We start from the raw sequence: 23,120 nt of genomic DNA on the forward strand, positions 1-23,120 counted from the left end.
TTACGACTTTTGGTCTGAGACTTGACGCCTTTTCCTTTGAGTCTGAGATCTGAGGATGTCCTAAAATGAACCCCGTACTGTCCTCAACTTGTGGGTGTATTGCAGGGCTCAAAATTAACTTTTGGCTTACCAGCCAAAATGGCTGGGAGATGGAAAAAAATTACCAGCCAATAATATTTTTTACCGGCCAAAATTAAACCTGGCATTTCAGACGTACTCTGAAATTGTTTGACATAAACAACCTTTACCTATGATTTTAATATCATTATAAATGACTCTAAGAATGCATGGGGTTTTCCTGGGTCAAAATTGGTCTTCGGTGCTCCAAAAACAAAAAATAAATAATAATAATAATAAAATATATATATATTTTATTATTATTATAAATTTTGTTTTTGCACCGAAGACCAATATATATATATATATATGTATATGTGTGTGTATATATATTCGCAGTTGTTTTGCAATTTCCTTGAATTTTTTTCTTTGTGCTTATACTATAATTCCAGGTTAAGAATACCAATGGAGGCTGCGTTGGAAATCGTTAAACTTTTGTCAGCATTTTGATTGGAAATTTCATTTGCATTTGTACAGGTGTATTCGTGCACGTCGGGCTGGCACTCGCAGCAGAACGACAGTTTACTGGTCGCTCTGTCCATTCTCGCACCTCACAGTTGCATATTGATCAGACAAGAAGACATGCTTATCAACTCGATTACTATTGAATCAAACAGAACGAGGGTTTGGCTGTAGCCTACTTGAAACATACTATTGAGAACATATTCGCTGACATTTTTCATAGGCGACATTTTTCATTCGCTCGGGATTTTCCAAATCCAAATTCTGATGTAACAGATCAATGGGGAATTGCTTTCTCTCTGAAATGCTGTCATCGTCGAACTTTTTTGTATTTTTAAATCTAACAATTTTTATTATCCGTGTCATTCTCTAGCTGTTATAAAAGGTATGTTCTCAGTTTTCTGCCATCTACATGCACAACTGTTCGTGTTGGCGGTGCAAGCTTTTTTAACCATAACGGGCGCGGTAGTCGGGAGCTGTAGCCTACTCCGCAATTTCACTTGCCAAATGGCGGCGCATCGGACACAATTTAGTTGCCAGCCCAAATATCTACACGCCATTGGCGCTTGGCGGGTGCCAATTTCGAGCCCTTGTATGTAAGACCTACTCTGCGCATATGTGTTTTTGTCAGTCTTACTCATCTGTGTGTTTGTGTCCCTCTTTTCATTTCTATTTGGTTTAATATAATAATAATAATAATAATAATAATAATAATAATACAACAACAGTCACAAAATAACAATTAAAAACAAGATTAAAAAGGTACGTTTAAAGTATTTTCTTAAAGCAATCCAACAATGGAGCATTTCTAATGGAAACAGCTTGTGAGTTCCACCGTTCTGGAGCAATGCAATGGTAGGGCACCTGCCATGTGTTTCAGTTTACAGAGGCAGATAAAGGGAGGCTCTAGGTTGCAAAAGTAACATCCAATGAGGCGAATAGTTTTAGGTTTAGGAACTAGGTTTAGGTTAGGTGTTAGGGATTGTTGATTGAGTCGGTCCCCACAACAATGGCAATACATTTCTTTTGTGTGTGTAAGTAGGCCTATCCGGTAGTGAGCTGTGTGGATAGATGAATAGTTTTCCTTAGTTTCTGTCTGTGTTACCAGGGGCTTTGTTAGTCAGTAGGGAAGCTGGCCTGTGTGTGTTGCTGCCTAGCTATTCAAACATGGAGCACAGATAGGAGTATAGGAGTGTGTTTACTTTAGATGGTCTCTTCTACCCCCTTACTCTGTCTTGTTTCCCCATGGCTCTCTTTCTCAGAAAAGTGTGTAATTTGAGAGAACAAGGTGTGCACGTACAGTAGTTTCATTTCACGGCGTGGTCATCTAGCAGAGACTGTAGGCATGCCTCTGGGAAGAAAACTATCTTGTTGTGCCTGTCTGTTAGTCTCTTCCTGTTCTGTGGTCTTCATCCTGTGGTCTTCATCCTGTGGTCTTTATCCCATGGTCTTTATCCTGTGAATTTCCTGTCTTTGCCTCTCCAAAACTGGTTGGTCCTGGTGAATGAAGTTGCATAATTTTCTGGACGACTCATCCCATTTGAGGAGCCGGTCTTGTAATATTCAGACCAAGGTTGATTCTTCATATAGAAGCCTTTTTAATATAACACTTGCACACTCTACACTGCACATCCTAGGTTAACAGGTTCAAAACTGCAAAGAACTAAAAGTTTGTCAACTTTTATAATCATGAACAAACATGATGTGGGTCAGGGTGTGTACCCACCTCCCACACATGCTCTTCTCCTAACCCCAAATTATCTCTGAGCTTGGCTCCAGTCTGATCTTTGAGTCTGTCTCCTCCTTTTGTTCCCCCCCCTCTCCCTCAGCTGAAATAAAGTTCTAACCCTATATTTTGGAGTAGGTTAATTCAATAGTATAATAACAAATGTAATATAGATTTTTTTTCTATTTTCCGTAAAGCAATACAGTTAGGCCGCATTCACACTTGACTTCTTTTTTTTAGAAAAAAGCGCTGCCTTCAGCGCCTTTTTACATGCAAACCCTATGGGAAAACCAAAAAAAGCGGACGCCTTTTTAAAAACTTAAAAAGCGCTGAGCCAGATGCCTTTTTGAGTTCAATTTTCTCAACTTTTCAGAAAAAAGCTGGGTGACGTCAAGCGCCATTTTTGACAGCTGACCAATCAGGACGTGGAGAGTAGGTATGAGTGTACCTTCCCTAGTAACCTACCTTAGTTACCAGGCTATGGCTAGGGCTATGGCTATGGCTCCTCAAACGCCAAAGCTAAAGCAAGTAATGGCATTTTATTGGCCATAGTAGCTAGCTGTCAATAAGTAACCAATGAAAAATAACGGATAATAATGTATCACTAGACTATATGATTCCCGTTCAGGTTACAAAATTCTCGTTAGAAAAAGGCCTTTGACATCACCCAGCGCTTTTCTCAAAAGGCACTCAAAAGGCACTCAAAAGGCGCTGAAGGTAGCGCTTTTTTCTAAAGTCAAGTGTGAAAGCAGCCTAAAGTATGTTTTAAATGGAAGAAATATGCTGCCAATTAATAATTGACGTAACAACTTATTGTAAATGGTCAGTAGCCTAGCCTATTGAGGTACTCGAAAGAATGTACACTGTCAGCTTCATTTGACCTTGATAGGCTAAGCATTCGGTAGCAAATAATAACAATATACCCACTATTAATTAAAACTACTTCAGCATAATAATGCACCTAAAATACAAACGTGAGCAAGGGCAGCAATCGCTATTGAATCAACAGGCATGCAATTAATAATTGCATTTTCGTTGTTTGTATTCTTCCCCTGCTAGGATAATTATTATGCTAGCAGGGGAAGAATACAAACAACGAAAATCACCAGTTAACTTAAATTTGCAAAAACTGTAGACTAATACAATAACAGGCTTTGATTAACTGAAAACACAAGTTAAACGACTTACAGTTCTCAAGGACGCACACACGCAATCTCAACTCTCCTTGCTATTCTCCGACATGCACTCTAACAATCACTGCTGATAGATGGCCTAAAATCTTGTACAGCCCTATTTCTGATACCGTGACGGCAGAAATTTAGCCGTGGCAGGCCGCCATGACAAAATCAACATAGGGGAAACACTGTACTGTGCACGTTGTCTCTGCTTTACTACACACCCCCTGGTGATTAGTAGTTGTATATGCACTCGGGGTGGGAATCTTTTGGTACCTCACGATTAGATTCGATTGAATTATAGCAATTTTTTTATCAAACAATATATATATATATATATATATATATATATATATATATATATATATATATATATATATATATATATATATATATATATATATATATATATATATATATATATATATATATATATATATATATATATATATATATATATATATATAAACATAACAACATCGCTGGAAGACTGAATTGTGATTCAAATGTGAATCAATTTTTTTCCCCCACCCCAAATATGCACCCACTTGGTGGGTCTTTACTCCCTGGTTTAAATGTTTATTTTGGTTAATGCTTGTCTATTTAATTGATGCAATACAGCAAAGCATAGTTATGTCGATTTTTATCTTCTTGAGCACTGTTCTCTATTCCCATCTTGAATTACCCATGCTGTTGTTGTGTCTATGCATGATCTGTGTGTATACGCCTTGTCTCTGGGGCTCCCAGATCATGTGATGAACACAGTGTTTATGGCTCTGAACTAGGATTCGCTCATAGACTACTTTCTTAGGTTCAACTAGTGCAGGGATACTCAATTAGAAACCCACTCACCAAATTTCCATTCAGTCCATGGTCTGGAACAGTGATGGTTTATTTTTCTGGCCCTTACCTCAGAGTTCTGGGGGTAGTTTAGTTCAAAGTGTCTATGCTTTGTGTCATAGTGACGTTTCACGTTACCACTTTTGACAAGGGCCACCGTCTCATTGCAGATTAATATCGGTTTTGTGCTTCCATCGGCAACACAAATACATTGTGTAGCAGGGTTTCCTCACCATAAAATACAAATACTTAATTTATATAAAGTCGTGGGGCACCACCTTAATATTGATTTAGGACATTAAGGGATCCTATGTTTAATATGTAGTAATTAGTTCCATCTTCAGAAATGAAGTGTAGAGCCAATAGCAGTAACATTAGTGAACACGCACACGTCAAAATATCTTTACAATGAATGTATTCAAGTAAGGTAAACATGGGTAGTATGAACAAGTTAGATGAATTTGATATGAGAGAACAATGAAATGGTCTAACTTTACTAAAGACAGAAATTGTACAGTCAATGATTACAACCTTACAAACCATAGACAGAGCTCACGCCAATGCCATGTCGGGGAGGAAAGAGCGTTAGCCATAGTTATGTTTGATCAGGGTTGACCAATGAAGTTGAGGGCGGTTCGCCCTCATCAAGATCATCAAGATTTCGATTATTACATTTCAGAAGTGTTTAATCGAGTCTTGGTCAACCAAATAAAATCTTAGACGGGGACAGCCCTAATTCACATCAGTAGTCCTATTTAAACAGAGATCCCACAGTATGCCACAAAGAACATCCCTCTTTATGACTGATTTATTTGTTTACAAATTAGGTAGCCTAAACAAAATGCCGCCCTGTCGGTAATTTTAGATAGCATGTCTGTGAAAACCTCTGCTGCCGGCTTATCACTGGTCCAAAAATCACCCCCCCATTCCGTGTTCGAACCTTTTTATAGAGAACTGCGAGGTGGCATGAAGACAGAACATTCTCGCCTTGAAAAGGCTGTGTAAGAGGGGCTGGTGGTGGGAGACAAGCTGGTGTGTTTATTGTATTGGAGAGGCCTATCGTTTTTTTCTCCCACACCCCAACAGCTGGAGGACTTGAGAGCAAAAGGAAAGAGAGGTGGGGGCGGGGTGAGAGAAGAGGGGAAAACGAGGGAGGTCTCAGTCTGCAGTGGAATGTATGAATAGGCCCCACCCCTGGCTCAGGGTTCTAGAAGCCCCGCTGACTGGCCAATATAGAGAACCAGTACCCCCTCACTAATGAAATCTAAACAGCCTCACTAATCCATTTGCTGCTAAAAAAAGCTGTTGTGTCTAATTAATTGGCCATTCAATAAGGGATGTGGATTACCAGCGACGTCCTGTCTGTTCCCTTAATGTAGGCTTCTTGCCCAGTATGAGATCAATGCCCCCCGAAGCGAGGACGTAAACACAGACCTTACTTTTCTGTTCTATTTCTCTGTATCTCCGCAGCTGGCGTGTTGCTGTGGGAATGCTGCGTGTGCGTGCTGTTGTGGATGCTGTCCCAAGATCAGGCAGTCAACGGGCACCCGCTTCATGTACGCCCTCTACTTCCTGCTGGTCACCATCATCTGCATCGCCATGATGTCGCCAAGTGTCGAGGAGATGATGAGGGAGAACGTGAGCATGTTACGCACACGTTCTCACTCATATATACACACACACTCATATACACTCTCATACACACGCAAACACACTCATATACACTCCAAAACACACACTCACTCATATGCACATTTCCAGGGTGATCATTGAGGCACAGTTATTGTGTGCTGGGAGCAGGCAGGCTTGTCCGTGCTCTACCTGTGTCCTAAGGTGTGTGTGGTAACATATGTAGTAGGAGGTGTGTGTTATAACCTCTGTTTGTGTGTTAAAGTGTGTGTGTGCCTGGTAATAGGGGTGTGTGGTAACGTGCATGTGTATGTGGTAACGTGTGTGTGTGTGTCTGGTAACGTGTTCAAGTGTGTTAACGTGTGTGTGTGGGGTAACCTGTAATGTGTGTGTGCATTGGTTTCCTTGCAGATCCCCTTCCTGAGTGAGCTGTGCAGGGTGAATGCAGGCGAGCGCTGCCAGGTGCTGGTGGGCTACGCTGCTGTCTACAAGATGTGCTTCGGCATGGCCTGCTTCTTCCTATTCCTTTGGCTGCTCACGCTCAGGGTCAACAGCAGCAGGGGCTGCCGTGCAGCCATACACAACGGGTATGGGGACGTGTGTGTGTGTGTGTGTGTGCGTTCAAGTGTCGCTGTGTGGTAATGATTATTTCTCTCTCTCTCTCTGGACAGGTTCTGGTTTATTAAGTTTATAGCTCTGGTGGCTTGCTGTGTTGGAGCCTTCTTCATCCCCCAGCAAGACACTTTCCTTGAAGGTAGGTCACATACACACACACACATATATACTGGGAAAGACACAGACAGACAGACACACACACACACACTGTCGAAGAATGAACAGATACACCAGGGGTACTCAATTAGAAACCCAAAAGGTTCACTCAACAAATGTCCGTTCAGTCCAGGGTCCAGAACAGTGATGGTTTATTTTTCTGGCCCTTACCTCAGTTTTTCGCAAAGGAAGAAACAGGTACTGTTTAATCCGTAAAAATCCATAAAATCCATTAGCCTGCGTTGTTGCGAATGACACACACAACCTGTGTTGAGTGCGTGAGTTGTCATAGTGATTACAGTAATTACAGCTCCCAATTGGACCTTTGGATTGGACACGGATGATAGAAACCACATTTAGTAGTAAAAAAACCATAGGCTATAGCGCAAAATCACGCATCAATGAAAGCTCGCTTGGATCATGACTAGATTAGAATGTTGATTTTGGCTTTGGTCCAAATTGTATTGCGTCTGGGTCCGTATCCGGACCGGAGCCCGCCTATTGAGTACCCCCAAGATAGACCCTGCGATCGTACTTCTGCTTAGTTGATGCTTTGCCCAAGGTCAAAGATAAATTAGTTCATACTATGAACTGCACAAGGCAATAAATAAAACCTTAGAGATGTTTCCTCAGAATGGTGGGCCTTCGATCAAATTATGTTGGCTCTTGTCACAAGTGTGAAAGAACAATCTGTGCACTTGGAATTGTATAGAGTTATCACGTTATTTGCAAGTTTTTCTGTGCATGTTTTCATGCCCCCGTAGTACTCATGCCATATGTGATTTAGGCATACACTAATACCTGCCTTTGTCATGTGGAGGCATCAAGTCATATGATTTCAAGCATAGACAAAAGCTTCTTTACAAAGATGCTCGAGTTTGAAACAGCGGGCCCAAAATGTCCGGATCCAAGACCTTGAGCTGTAGTAAGCTGCAGAAGATCTAAGCGCCCAGACCTTCCAACAAGACCCAACAGTCAGAACTGTGCCCTTTTTTTTGTAGAAAATGAATTGTTTATCACTGTCACACCACAAAATAATTATCAAGACGTACAAGTTTCCACAGGAAACAAAGTAAGGTGACATAAACCGGTAGGTGCGTCTCGAGAAATAATGGTCTTGAAGTACCAGCTTTTCATAATCTATCGAGCCTCAGAACTCTTGCGTTACTGGTTCGTATTCAGAGTCGACTGAGTGAATGAGGGAAGCAGGTTGACTTGAACGACACAGACACACTGGGTCTGACCGTGACCTAACCCGGCCTTCCTTCCCCAGTGTGGAGGTATGTGGGAGCAGGCGGTGGGTTTATCTTCCTGCTTATCCAGCTTAAGTTACTGGTGGAGTTCGCTCACCGATGGAACACAAACTGGTAAGACACACGCAAACTGGTAAGAACACACATGCACTCTCAACCACATACACTCACATCAGGGCTCGAAAGTGCGGCCATTCCATATGCTCCCGAAATTATATATATTAACATTTCGCAGACGTGCTTATACATGGAGACTTACAGTAATTACAAGGACATTCCCCGAGGCAAGTTGGGTGAAGTGCATTGCTCAAGGACATAACGTAATTTTGCATGGCCGGGAATCGACCCGGCAACCCTCTGATTAATAGCCCAAGTCCCTAACCGCTCAGCCATCTGACTCCCGTATCTGTGCAACCTCAAAATATATTTGGTAGCATTATTTGCAAGCAAATAATTGTTGTGGTGTTACCTGTTTAAATGTATTTACGAAACGCACGCTAATTAGCCTACTGCACAGTACGTGCTTGCTATTAGCAAATTGTGTATTGATGTGTCGTTTGTGAACGATTCGTTCATTTTGAAGGAATCCTTAGAATGACTCCAGAGTAACAAGTCCTCTCAAAGACTAAATCGTTAATTTTTGAGTGGCTGCACATCAGGACTGTTGCAGAGGCTCAGTCGAGGAAACTGAAACTATTCGGTCATGTCCCGACGGGTACGAGTCTTCGGATCTTTTTTCACGTGACCTGCATTGGTTACGTGAAAAAACGAGTAGAGGAAACGGATACCTCATTCCTTTCGGGTGACTGCTATGATTAGTATAGTAAGACGTGAATGATATTGGTTCACAAGTCATACTGACAGGTTTTGTTATTTTCACTTTACATTTCAGTGTTTCCTCTAGGATTTTTTTTTTGTAGTGGGGGCAGGTCTGTCCGACCCCCCCCCCCCTCAAGCTAATGTAATATTGCACATATTTTCGTCCTATTTCCCCTAAAAATTTCAGTTAGGCTACTTAATGACACCTAACAGTCATAAAGTATGTTCTAAATGGCATAAATGCTGTCAATTAATAATTTACCTAACAACTTATTGTAAATGGTCAGTAGGCTATCGATTAAGGGGCCACTCGGAAGCATGTACACTGTCTGCTTCATTTGATATTGATAGGCTAAGCATTCTGTAGCAAATAATAACAATATACCCACTATTTATTTATTAAAACTACTTCAGCATAATAATGCACCTAAAATACAAAAGTGAGCAAGGGCAGCAATTGCTATCGAATCGACATGTGCAATTTCGCTACAGTAGCGGGAAGAATAGCCTACCAACAACGAAAATCACCAGTTAATTTAATTTAAATTAGCAAGAACTATAGACTAATACAATAAGGCTTAAATGAACTGACAACATAAGTTAATACGACTTACAGTTCTCAAGGACGCACACACACACACATGTGCTATCCTCCGATATGCTATATATAGCACAATTCCCGGAACTATCAACCCAAAAGTACGGTGGCCCTGAAGTGCAAATCACACCCACTAATGAGTGCATCCCCCAAATGAAAACACTCCCCCCCAAATACGAGTCAACTTCCCCCAAATTGGATGACATGCTCACCTCCCCCAATACAAAGACACGCTCCCCCAAATGGGAAGTACATTACATTAACTCAAAAACACATTACATTAACTCAAAACGGAAAGGGTTTGTACTACACTTCGTCGCTGATTGGATGCAGTAACTAACAAGAAATAGGAAATTGATACACAAGTACAAAATGCAATAGCCTGACAGTTACGTGCACCAGGACATTTGTTCGAAGAATGTAGCAAATAGTAGGCTACTTATGCAAAAGTATAAAATGTGTGTTAAACGTAAAAATCGATAGCCAAACAACCACTATGGCACTTCGTACTTCTGTCGTGGACTATTCGTTTTTTCTTCTGAAAAGTCTTGCTTCCTTCAACTGCATTTTTAGCATGCGCATAGGCTACTTATTTTATTGTTGTGAAACATTAATAGCATGTCTAAGATTATTTGAAATAAAAAGTAGTGCAAGTCATGACTCTGAATTGGTAACATGTTTCTTCTTTTCTTCCAACCAAAACAATCAACATCATGATAATGACAGTTACGTGGACCAGGATGGTTGTTTGGCTGTCGATTTTTACATTTAACACGCAATTTATACTTTTGCGTAAGTAGCCTACTATTTGCTACATGCTTCGATAGCCAAACAAATGTCCTGGTGCACGTAACTGTCAGGCTTTTGCATTTTGTACTTCTGTCATTTAATTTCTTATTTCTTGTTGGTTACTGCATCCATTCAGCGACAAAGTGTAGTACCAACCCTTTCCGTTTTGATGTTAATGTAATGTTGTTTCCCTTTTGGGGGAGCGTGTCTTTGTATTGGGGGGAGGTGAGCAAGTCATCCTATTTGGGAGGAGTTGACTCGTGTTTGGGGGGAGTGTTTTCATTTGTGGGATGTACTCCATGGGGTGTAGTTTGCACTTCAGGGACACTGTACTAAAGTAAGTAAGTAAGACTTTATTTATATAGCACATTTCATAAAAGAATTGTAGCTCAAGGTGCTTTACATAAAATCAATAAAAACAATAATACAAGTGATAAAATTCATAATTAAAATAGCAGCAATAATATAACTAATAAAGTAGTAAAACCCTTCTGTGATAAAATTACTTAAATGCTTCGGTAAAAGGTAGGTTTTAAGCTGTCTTTTAAAAATGTCTAGCGTGTTTGCTTTCCTAATATTTATGGGTTATTTGTTCCATAGTTTTGGGGCATAATTAGCAAAGGCCGAATGATCAATCTTCTTATGACTGCTTCTGGCGACCTCTAATAGGCCTGCATTTGATGATCGCAGTGTTCTAGCTGGTGTGTAGTTTATAAGGGAGTTAGCAATGTAGCTAGGTCCTTGTCCATGTAGAGCTTTGTATGTGAGGAAAAGGACCTTAAAGTCAATTCTGAAGGTAACAGGGAGCCAGTGTAAAGTAGCTAGGACAGGACTAATGCGTACCTTTGCTATATTCCTTAGGTGAAAGAAAGCTGTTTTGGTCACTTTATTTATGTGAGAGTTGAAATTCAAATCTGAGTCCAGGATTACACCGAGACTCGTCACCTCTGGTTTAAGACAGGGGGTTAAGCCTCCTAGATTCTTAGTAAGCATCTCTCTTTTGGATTTGGGGCCACATAATAGAACTTCGGTTTTCTCTTCATTTAATTTAATAAAGTTATCATTCATCCATTTGTTTATTGCCAACAGGCTGTTGGTAATGGAATTGATTGACCGTTGCATCGTTGGGTTCAGTGGATATATATAGTTGTGTGTCATCCGCATAGCTATGGAAATCTACGTTATGTTCTTTGATTATGTCGCCGAGTGGTAACATATAAAGAGAAAAAGTAATGGACCCAAGCAGCTTCCTTGAGCAACCCCATAGCAGTTCTCATGTTTCTTGGACCTATGGTCTCCTAAACTAACATAAAACTTCCTTCCTGTGATATATGATTTTATCCAGTTCAATACACTATCCGTGAACCCAGTAAGCTTTTCCAGTCTATTGATCAGGATGTTGTGATCAATGGTATCAAATGCTGTACTGAGATCTAGCAGGACAAGGATAGAGACTTTATTTGCATCAGAGTTTAGTCTGAGGTCGCTAATTATTTTGGTGAGAGCAGTTTCAGTACTGTGATATTTCCTGAAACCTGACTGCGAGAATTCCAGGATGTTATTTTCTTCAAGAAAAGAATTTAATTGGACTAAAACTATCTTTTCCAGTACTTTACTAATAAATGGAAGGTTTGATATTGGTCTGTAATTTGCAAGTAGCCTGTTATCCAATTTGGGTTTCTTTTAATAGGGGCTTTACAACAGCTGTTTTGAAGGCATCTGGGAAAACGCCAGTTCTAAAGGATGTGTTTATAATCTCTAGCACCGGACCTGAGACACTATCAAACACTCGTTTAAAGAATGTTGTGGGTATAGGATCAATATCTGAGGTTGTGGAGTTAGATTCGCTGACAATTTTGGAAAGTTCAGTAAGTGTGATACAGGTAAATGTGGTCATGGTTATGTTGCAGAATCTACTGATGTCAGTTTCGACCCCACTTTTAATAATACTAGCTCTGATCAAAGTTATTTTGTTCTTGAAGAACAAAGCAAGCTCTTCACATTTAACTGCTGAGGATGGGGGTGGGACAGAGACAGTGTTTAGCAGCTGGTCAATGGTGGAGAAAAGAACTCTGGAATTTCTGGCATTTTCTGTAATAATGTTGGAGAAATATTCTCTCCTTGCTAGACGGATGGTTTTGTTATAGGTGGTTAGTGTATCTTTGTAGATATTGTAGTGGATAGGGATCTTTGTTTTTCTCCATTTTCTTTCTGCTGCACGGCATTTTCTTTTCGTTTCACTAACATTTTTATTTCTCAGCCATGGGGAGGTTCTGCTTGTGCACTTCTTTTTGGTTTTCAGTGGTGCAACAGAGTCTAACACAGATAATAGTGCATCATTGAGGTTCTCTACCATTTCATTCAGAGAGCAATCATGACTAATTGGCTCACATAGTAAATTGTTCAGAAAATTTCATTATAGCTCTATCGTCTAAATTTCTTCTTTGGACTAAGAATTGTTTTGTGTTTTTTGTTTTCCACATTAAAAAGTATATAATGGTGGTCTGAGAGGGGTAGATCAGTTATTGAAATAATATTGATATTTAGTCCAGTTGATATCACTAGATCTAGTGTGTTTCATGCCAGTGTGTTGGGTCTGTTATGTGTTGAATAAGATTGAAACTGTCAAGGAGATTTAAGAGCTCAATAGTTCTTGGGTCTGCTTTTTATTTACTTGGATATTTAAGTCTCAGTTTAAAACTACTTTGTCATATCTAGTGACACATAGTGATAATAGTTCAGAGAATTCTTGTATGAATATTGGCGAGTGCTTGGGTGGCCGATATATAATAACAAAAAGTATTTTACAATAATTTAAATAAAATAATAAAAATAAAATATGTTTAAAATGGCCTGTTGGACGTTTTGTTCAACATTTATAGTATTTTAGGCTCCTGGAAACTTGCTGGTGTTTGCTGGCTAGCTCAGCTTGCAATTTTACAGACATTAACATTAAAATTTTGATTTCAACATTAACACATTTGTTGGAGTGACTAGTTATGCACTAATAGTGGTAATAATACTAGTTGACATGAACCGTAACTGTTTGGGGATGTTCTCTCAACTAACATATCTTCGATATCGTTCGCTAGCAGCTTAATTTAGCTACCTTGGCGCAGACATGTTTGTGTTTGTTGATGTTCGCTAAATTAAAACTCCTCCCTAGAGCGGTCTAGGGAGGAGTTTCCGGAACGGTCAATTAAATGGCAGTGTGATAATAAATGACAATTTAAAACCATACAAACTGTCATGTTGTATTGTATTTAATAGAGGTTTTCTTAAAAAATTAGATTTGCCAAACAAATGTGCAACTCAAGTAAAATGGTCTTAGATTAGAAAATTATATGGAAAATTAGTCAAATTAATCCTTTGAAAAATTATCCAAAGACTCGTACCCAAAGAAACGGTCGGCAGAAGAACGATTCTTTTTCTCAAAGACTCGGTCGGCAGAGGAACAAATCTTTTACCCGAAAACACGGTCGGGAGGTGAACAATTCCTTTGTTCGGGTACGAGTCTTTGGAAACATTTTTCACGTGACCTGCATTGGCTCGGTACTGGTAGAGGAAACTGAAACCAAGAGAAACCACAAATTTGTCTTTGGATACGAGTCTTTGGATCATTTTTCACGTGATCTGAATACATACGCAAAAGAAAACAGAAATGATTTGTTTTTGTCATTCACTTTCGCGTAAGTAAGATGTGGATGATATTCGTTGTTTGATGACCGGTGACATCAATTCAAATCAAAGATCATTTTTGCAACTGTACTTAGAGTTCAGTGCGGTGTAATTGTGTGGCGTGATAATTAAATGCTAGTGTGATAATGAATAATTACAAATCATACAAAGTGTCATAATGATTTGTATTTAATGCGGGAATTTATATTTTAAAAAGTATACAATAGTGGACTTATTCAGGTCAGGGAATCAAATGTTGCAGAGTCCGTAAAATGATCTGAACTTTCCATCACTATAATAGTGACCGGTCGACCATTCTATCCAACGTTACATAACCAGTTAAACGTCATCTTTACGTTCTTAACTTTAATGCAGATTTCAGATTGGTTAATATTTGTTGTCAATCAGTCCTTGTCACTTCGCTCAGTTGTCACGTGACAGGGAGCTAACTGGCGTGCACAATTTGAAGTTGAAAAGACAACATGAAAAGGTTCGGAGGGTTTGGCATAGGGTTGTAGCCTGGTCCGAACCAGACTCTCTTACATTTCATTTGTACAGTGAGTCTGGGCTCGATCCATTGACAAGCATTAACTTCCTTGAAGGCGGGCACTCTGTTGAAGTTGAAAACTATTGGATCTGCCTAGAGCCACTGGATCTGGCCTAACCAATCGCTAGCGTTTGCCTTAGACAACTCCTTCACCACTAATGGAGCTAGCTGGAAAATCAAACACCCCTTGGGGTAACAAAGATTGTTCTTGCTCCGGCTTTAACGTCTGGATATTCGGCAGCGTTACCACAACGGATTGAATGGCTTCACTCACATCTTTCTCCACCGCCATTACGGAACTACAACTCAAACTAGGGCACAACATCAACCTCATCGTTCTCAACCACTCCCTCTGTTCGCTGATTGGACCGGTAATAGGTTTACTGTAGACATCTGACTAATATATCTAAAGCCCAGACGCAGTACAGAAGCATAATGAAAATTGAGCGGAAGTACGTAGGAGAGCAGAGCCAGGCTAATAGGGTTGGGCGGTATGGCCAAAAGTGTATATCATAGTATCATTTTTAAGCACAGACGGTAACGGTATACATTAGGGCTGCAACTAACGATGATTTTAGTAATCGATTAATCTGTCGATTCTTTTTTCGATTAATCGATGAATCGGATAAAAAAACAAAAAGCATAAATTTCCAACCCTTTATTCAAAAGCAGAACTGACAGTGCAAATTCACAGTGCAAAACATCTTCAGAATGTGCACAAACAGGCACACAATTTTGAAAAAGTTATTAATATTAGCGTGGATTTAATGCTATTTTCAGAGATGAGCAATTTATTTGAGTTTTGTTTAAAACTTTTTTTTTATTTTTATGGAAAGGTTTTGGAAGTAGGCCAGACTTTATTAAAATAATCTGGTGTATATGTATGATTTTTTGACACAATTTGAAAAAAAGTCACATGATATGCTTTTTTTGGATGCTTTTATATAGGAATTAGTGGTTCCCTAATACTGTATCTGAAGTCTCTTTCCCGAAATTCAGCCTTGGTGCAGAATTATAGCCACCATTAGTCCCACAATGAGCTTTCCTCAGAACGGGCTGTTTCTGTGTCTGTAGCTTTAAATGCAAAATGAGGAGGAGAGGCTGCACCATGCGCTAATGTTTACAGTGGATGTATCGCAATGGCTCGTAGACCCGTTGCTGTAAGATGCCTCGAATTTGCCCATTCTCATCTGATAACCCGGGTTTGCAGAGCTGCACACTCATTTCAATGTGGGGAAAGGCGGATATCGCACGCGCCATAACACCAACAGCAGAACGTATTCACACACATACTTGATGTTATCTACCTTTACATTAGCGACAGTACCTCAGCTGATGGCTGCTGAGCTAATGTTATAGCCAGATTCTAAGGGTAGCAAGCTAGGTAACCATATCGCAAGCAACAAAATTATATAGCGTTAGTTGACTTACTTGTCCGAGGTTTGAAGCTGGACCAAGGAGTAGGCTACTGATCCGGAATTTAATTTCAGACGGTCAGCAAGGCTAACTTTGTATTGGCTCAAGTTAAGGAAACAGTGGTGGCTGAAATGTTTGGTGCAGACATGCAAAACTTTGAGAGGTTGTGTCGGCGCATTTCCAGCGAAAATATGTGCAGAGGCTCCTTGTGACGTCAAAAGGAGCAGATTTTCAAACGGAGCGTTTGAGCCTTCATTTTATCCAAGGCGGAGAAGAACACCCGGGCTTAGTTTACACCTATCGAAAATTCTAGCCACTGGGGGACCAAAGGCAGGCTTGGGGAACCTCCTAAATTGAAGTTTTCATGTCATATGACCTTTAAGATTTGCGAGGATTAAGCTATTTTCAAAGATCAGTGATTTTCTATCATTTTATTTGAAACTTAATTGAAAAAGTAAAGGCTGTGGAAGTATACCAGACATTGTTAAGATACTCTGGTGTCTGTCTGAGGTTTTATATTCATAAAAATATTATGAAAGTCTACATTTTTCAAAATGGTATGGGTAGTTTTCACCCGGTCCCCTAGCGCGACGCTGCAAAGTAACGTCTTCCGAATGTGAGATGGATGTCGAATATGAAACTAACTTCACCCTGGTCAATTAACACACCTTTTCGACGTATTTAGTGTGAAACGCTACCACACCTTGGATGACTTAGGTCGTACTGATTTCTCCGCCATGTGTTTCAGAACAACGTTACTCAACAATGTCTCTCCGATGGTCTTTCCTCTACCTCCGCTTTGCTCCGCACTAAACTAAACTTTTTTTTTTTTACTCAAACATCTCCGCGACTTATTGAGTGGTGTAATAATCGCGCGACACAACGAATCGATAACGAAATTCGTTGCCAACGCTTTTAATAATCGATTTAATCAATTTAATCGATTCGTTGTTGCAGCCCTAGTATACATCATGAAATATTCGTTGTTCTAAAACATTTTTAGTGGTCTAATTTACCGAATTTGAATTTGGATGGGGTATGTCGGGTGTGTCTGGAAGGCTCTACCGCGGTTACACGTTATAGTCAAAATCCCTATTGTAGGCCAAATTCATACCGCTATATTTCTGTACTGCTCATTGTGAGTGTGTACTCAGAGCTTCCTCTCTCTAGCCAGAGGAAGGGACGAGGAACCAAGAGAGGGAGAGAGAGAGAATGAGAGCAGGGGTCAGACTGACCTAGAAGAATGGAGAAGGTGAGGAGAGAGAGAGGAAGGGTTCAGAGTATGTTATCCCTGTACAGCGTGTACCAAGGTGGATGCGTCTGCAGGCTCTGTAGATGGAAACCACAGCCTTGCCAGACACCCTAACTCCTCCTCCACCTTCCCACAGGTACTCGGGAGTGAAGTATAACCGGCTGTGGTATGCTGCGCTGGCCCTGGTCACCCTGGTCCTGTTCACTGTGGCTGTGGGTGCTGTAGTATTCATGGCCCTGTACTACACCCACTCGGAGGCCTGCCTGCTCAATAAGATCTTCTTGTCTACCAACGCCAGCCTCTGCTTCCTGGTCTCCCTGCTCGCCATCTCTCCATGCATCCAAAAACGTGAGGCTACTGCACATGCACACACCAACACGTGCACAAGGATGCACGCACGTGACACAATAATGCACTGATCATACCACCACATGCACTTGTTAGAAGCAGATTGACTGTGTGTGTTTGTGTCTGTTTAATGTGTGTGTGCGTCTTCATGTATGCGTGTGTGTATGTCCAGTTAAGCCCACGTCAGGCCTTCTTCAACCGGGAGTAATCAGTGTCTACGTCATGTACCTCACCTTCTCCGCCTTCTCCAGCAAACCAATCGAGAGTGAGTATGCTGGGGGGCCCAACCAATGGGAGGAGAGAGGACAGGGGAGAGTCAGACATCATTCTGTCATGTAAGGCATACAGTAGACTAATAAATACATTCTCTCATAGCGGTGAAGGTGAATGACGAGGACATGCAGGTGTGTGTGTTCCCCTTCAAGCTTGGCTCAGGCGGTGATGGTGATAACAAGATCGTAACCAGTGTGGGAATTGTTATCCTGTTTGGATGTGTTCTCTACTCCTGGTGAGACCAGCCCCCCCCCACACACACACACACTTTGTAAAGAAGGGGTATGTGATTTACTGTTGCTGGAGGGAAAGGATATTTCATTTCTTCATCAGTGGTGGAAAGAGTACTGAAAATGGGTACTTGGGTAATTACAAGAAATGTAACATTGCTCAGATAATACTCAATTACAAGTAAAATAACAGGTGTTAAAAAAGTTCTTACATAAAAGTACAAAAAATGCTTCTCAACAACTATTCAAGAGTACCAGTTACTTTTTAGTTGGTGATATTTAAAGAATTTTCTAAAAACCTTTAAATACAATCGGAGTTCCATAGAGAAAATAATTACTTTCAACAACAACAAAAATTACCTTATGGATCAATGGTAATTAAACTGTTTTTTGAGATTACAGGTTGAATTCTTGTATGCCAAAATTACCGCAGATGGCAAACAAAGTTTGCATTGCATCAGCATGCTGTGACCTTTCTTCCTTCAGGTGCAGTCTTGGGCACTCGTCAGCCAGTATTTCTTTGTCATTTTCAATGAGTTCATGGTGGCTGTCATTAATTTCCATCATGTGGTTGGGTTTCTTCTCCAAACATTCAGTTCTGTCCATAAATTAACTGTGCAATTATTACGATAAACTCTCTCAGAAACCTGCTGCAGCAGGGACTTTTTTTTGTCCAAATATCAAGGTTTAAATTAGTTGATTTACGATCGGATATATTGATTGGCTACTGAAATGCCGGTCAAATGTTTGAATATGAATTCAAATTGTAGGCTAGGCTACTCGGTGACAAATTGTGATTTTGAAAGTAGTAAAGTAAATTACTTAGCTGACAGAAATATACTCATGATACACGAAAAAACTACTTAATTACAGTAACGTGAGTAGTTGTAATTCGTTACGTCCACCCCTGGTCTATATAACGACTCCCATCACACCGGTCAACTGCACCACTGACTTCTACTTGTTGAATAGACTATCTCTGACTGTCTAACTAGGAGACTATCTCTGAAGTTTCTAAATAGGAGACTAGCAGGCTAGCTCTGACTAGGAGACTATTTCTGTCACACAGATGGACTTACTAAGGGGATTTATGGATATATACTGTTTGCTGCTCGCTTGGCTTCCAGCCCAACTTAGCCCCGCCCACACAAAAAAATGGTCGGGAAGTTGGGTCTGGAGGGGCTCGTATTGGGGACAAACTATATAAAACCAGGAGCTGGGCGGACCAATGAAATTGCCAGGGCGGGCTTTATACGATGATGGACAGATGATCAACAGCAACGTAATCAACAACGTCACGAAAGAGCGCTTGTGTTGAATTTGTTTTCAACAAACAACATATTACGTTGCTCTGATTGGTTGTAGGTCTATCCAATTGAGCGAAGAGGCATTTGTTTTACAAGTTCGGTTGAAACACGCCCCATAGTTACTTCCCCAATGGAGAGTTATCAGACTCATATTCTGACTAGAATTATGAGTATGACAACGTCAGGCTAGTTTTCTGCATACAGTCCTGCTCACCATTATTGGCACCCCTTCATGTTTTGCATAACTGAGTGAATGTCTTCAGAAATAAATGGAAATGTTTGTAATTTAACAAAGACCATTTTTATTTCAACATAGATATTGTAACTCCAAAGGAAAAAACTGAAAACCAGCATGTGCACTAATATTGGCACCCCTCCTTAATATTTGGTTGCACACCCTTTGGCAGCGATGACAGCCTCCATAAGTTTCTTATATGCATCTATATGCTTCTTGCACTTCTCGGTGGTATTTTCTCCCACACTTCCTTTGCAATATGCTCAAGCTCTTGAACATTTGCAGGGTTCCTTTCTCCAATGGCAGATTTCAACTCCCCCTAAAGATGTTCAATTGGATTGAGATCAGGACTCATTGCTGACCATTTTAAAAGTCATTTTTTTCCCTTTCAACCATTCCTGCGTGCTCTTGGAGGTCTTGGGTCTTTATCTTGCCCATGATCTTCGCCTCAAACCATGTTTCCTTACACCGGGCAAGACATTTCCCTCTAGAATTGATTGATAATCTTCTAATTTCATGATGCCTGTGATACTGTCAAGGCCTCTATTACCAGATAGCAAAGCAGCCCCACAGCATTATGGTTCCTCCACCATGCTTGACTGTTGGTATGGTGTTCTTTTCCTTAAAGGCGTCATTGCGCCATATGTAAACATACTGTTTGTGTGCATTACCAAAAAGCTCCCCTTTTGTTTCCTCTGTCCATAAAACATTGTCCAAGGAGGCTTAAGGTTTGTCCAAGTTGTCTTTCGCGAAGATCAATCATTCCTTTTTATGTCTTTTCTTCAGTCGACATTCCACAATATGTACATAAACTTCATGGCTGCCAATAATGGTGAGTAGGACTGTACATTCATTTTTTATATCATTGATTCCAAACATCCCAATAAGTGAGCAGCATCATGGTTCCGGACCAACAAAATACATGTTATGGAGTGGGCAGCCCAATCCCCGGACCTTAATCCAATAGAACACTTGTGGGGTGACATCAAACATACTGTTTCTGAGACAAAACCACGAAATGCAGAGGAACTGTGGAAGGTTGTCAAATCATCCTGGGCTTGAATACCCATTTACAGGTGCCAGAAGTTGGTCGAATCCATGCACCACAGATGTGAAGTATTTCTCAAAAAACGTGGTTAAACAACTAAATATTAGTTTATTGATTCACAGGAATTCTAAATCTTTACTTTTTGTAAGTTTGTAATGAATAATGCAGATACTGATATTTTTTTGAACAGCCCAATACTATTTTCTGTAACATAGTTAAATATTGATACTTTTTTGGGGGGGGGGTCATGTTTTAATGTAAAATAAAATGTGCAGTGTTCCCAACGAATATAAATGAAAAAATTAGATTTTTTACACAAGGGTTTTGAGCTTTACTCACATTTTTAAAAACACTGCTATTATATTAAACAACTAAATATTAGTTTATTGATTCACAGGAATGCTAAATCTTTACTTTTTGTAAGTTTGTAATGAATAATGCAGATATTGATATTTTTTTGAACAGCCCAATATTATTTTCTGTAACATAATTAAATATTGATACTTTTTTTGGGGGGGGTCATGTTTTAATGTCAAATACAATGTGCAGTGTTCCCAACGAATAGAAATGAAAAAATTAGATTTTTTACACAAGGGTTTTGAGCTTTACTCACATTTTTTAAAACACTGCTATTATATTAAACAACTAAATATTAGTTTATTGATTCACAGGAATGCTAAATCTTTACTTTTTGTAAGTTTGTAATGAATAATGCAGATACTGATATTTTTTTGAACAGCCCAATATTATTTTCTGTAACATAATTAAATATTGATACTTTCTTGGGGGGGGTCATGTTTTAATGTAAAATACAATGTGCAGTGTTCCCAACGAATAGACAAATTAGATTTTGTACACAAGGGTTTTGAGCTTTACTCACATTTTTTAAAACACTGCCATTATTTTGAACACAACTGTATTTACCCCAAAATTTCTACAACAATTTCTCACACTGTTCTGGTGGGATCTTGGTCTTCTCCTCCAGTCTCTTCCACAGTTCTGTAACTGTAGTGGGTTTCTTAGCCATAATTTTGTCGCCAAGGATTTTTGAGAGATTATCAATCTGGTTTAGATCAGGACACTGGGCTGGTCATTTCATTATTTCTATATGTTCTTAGCTTCAAGGCACTGCTTCACCGGTTTTGCAGTGTGTCAAGGGGCTTATTGGAAGATTCTTGCAGGGAAGGAACTGCATGTTGCCAAAGGAGGTTCTGATAAACAGTTGCATTCCCCCTGCCATGTAGCTGTATAAGAGGCCCAACTCCTGCTGCAGAAAACATCCCCTAAACCATTATTGCTTCCTCCTCCACCTTTTAGTACATTTAGTCATTTAGCAGACGCTCTTATCCAGAGCGACTTACAGTAAGTACAGGGACATTCCCCCCGAGGCAAGTAGGGTGAAGTGCCTTGCCCAAGGACACAACGTCATTTGGCACAGCGGGGAATCGATCCGGCAACTTGATTACAAGCCCGACTCCCTCACCGCTCAGCCATCTGACTCCCACTGACTTTCCCCAGTTTGATGCTGAACATGATTTTTCCCATATGAACCAAATAAATAAAACACAACATGCTCCTCAGCTAAAGCCAGTCTAGCCTTTTGATTCCTTCTGCTGATGAAGGCTGTAGGCACTGCAGAGTGGGCATTCAGTCCAAATTATTTTAAAAACGGTGAGACACTGTATATACCCTGTTCAATGCTGAACTGGCGAGCAATTCCAGCTGCAATGTTGAACCGATTCCCTGTTGAGACTCTCCGCATGATCCTGTCCTCATGCATTTGTCTTACGTGGACAACCAGTCTTTTTGAGGGATTTAAATGAATTAGTGTCATTGTAAAACTTGAATATTCTAGAATTACAGATTTGGCACAACCAATTTCTCTTGCAGTGGATGAAAGGGTAATCTCTTTGGCCTTCAGTTACCTTAGAGTTTCAGTTACCTTTCACTGACTCACAAGTCAGTGATAATTGGGAAGTTATTCAAACAGGAAGACTGACAGTTAAATAGGGGTTGTCAGATAATTAAGGAAATTAGCACCAGGTGCCAAATTAACACCGACACATGTATCTGAATGTGTTCTCCAAATTTGGATTAGAGTTATTTTTCAAATGATCAATTGTTATCCTGTGCTTAAATATATTTATAATATATTTAATTTATGAAATACACTTAAAAACTGCTCTTCTACTCCTGTTGGGATAACTTCAAATAGGACTAAGCAGTGACCTTGAAATTAAGGAAAATTGTAGGTTGTTCTCTCATTTTGATCTCAAGTGTATATGATATAGCTAAAGCAAGAATGAGGATGGGTGTGATTGGTACTGCTGAAGGAAGGGGTGTCCCCATATGTTTCCAGTTAAGAGTAGTCTCCTTGGGTCTTTCAATGACCATAGTCACTGATGTGTGTGTGTGTGTGTGTGTGTGTGTGTGTGTGTGTGTGTGTGCGCGTAGTTTGACATCCACAACCAAAAGAAGCTCTGCAGCACTGGGTGTGTTTGGGAGCAGCGAGCCGGAGACTGAGGTAGGAACACACACCATGTGCAGACCTCCTTCATTCTGTCCCTCTACCACACTACCTCTTGGTTTGCATAACACATGCTTGCT

At 40.1% G+C, this 23,120-nt stretch overlaps 1 protein-coding gene across 1 annotated transcript in view; it reads left to right on the forward strand.

The window, feature by feature from the left end:
- serinc5 (serine incorporator 5) overlaps positions 1 to 23,120 on the forward strand; it is a 33,699-nt gene that overhangs the window by 6,948 nt on the left and 3,631 nt on the right. The window contains exons 2-9 of the mRNA XM_084695066.1: positions 5,791 to 5,958; positions 6,361 to 6,536; positions 6,621 to 6,703; positions 7,994 to 8,087; positions 17,209 to 17,420; positions 17,593 to 17,685; positions 17,796 to 17,928; positions 22,968 to 23,037. Of these exons, the coding sequence (XP_084551192.1) occupies positions 5,791 to 5,958; positions 6,361 to 6,536; positions 6,621 to 6,703; positions 7,994 to 8,087; positions 17,209 to 17,420; positions 17,593 to 17,685; positions 17,796 to 17,928; positions 22,968 to 23,037 (1,029 nt within the window). The remainder of the gene's footprint in view (positions 1 to 5,790; positions 5,959 to 6,360; positions 6,537 to 6,620; positions 6,704 to 7,993; positions 8,088 to 17,208; positions 17,421 to 17,592; positions 17,686 to 17,795; positions 17,929 to 22,967; positions 23,038 to 23,120) is intronic.

This window comes from Hypomesus nipponensis, chromosome 28 (genome assembly GCF_054491055.1).
Source record: "Hypomesus nipponensis isolate SF chromosome 28, ASM5449105v1, whole genome shotgun sequence".
NCBI classification, from domain to species: domain Eukaryota; kingdom Metazoa; phylum Chordata; class Actinopteri; order Osmeriformes; family Osmeridae; genus Hypomesus; species Hypomesus nipponensis.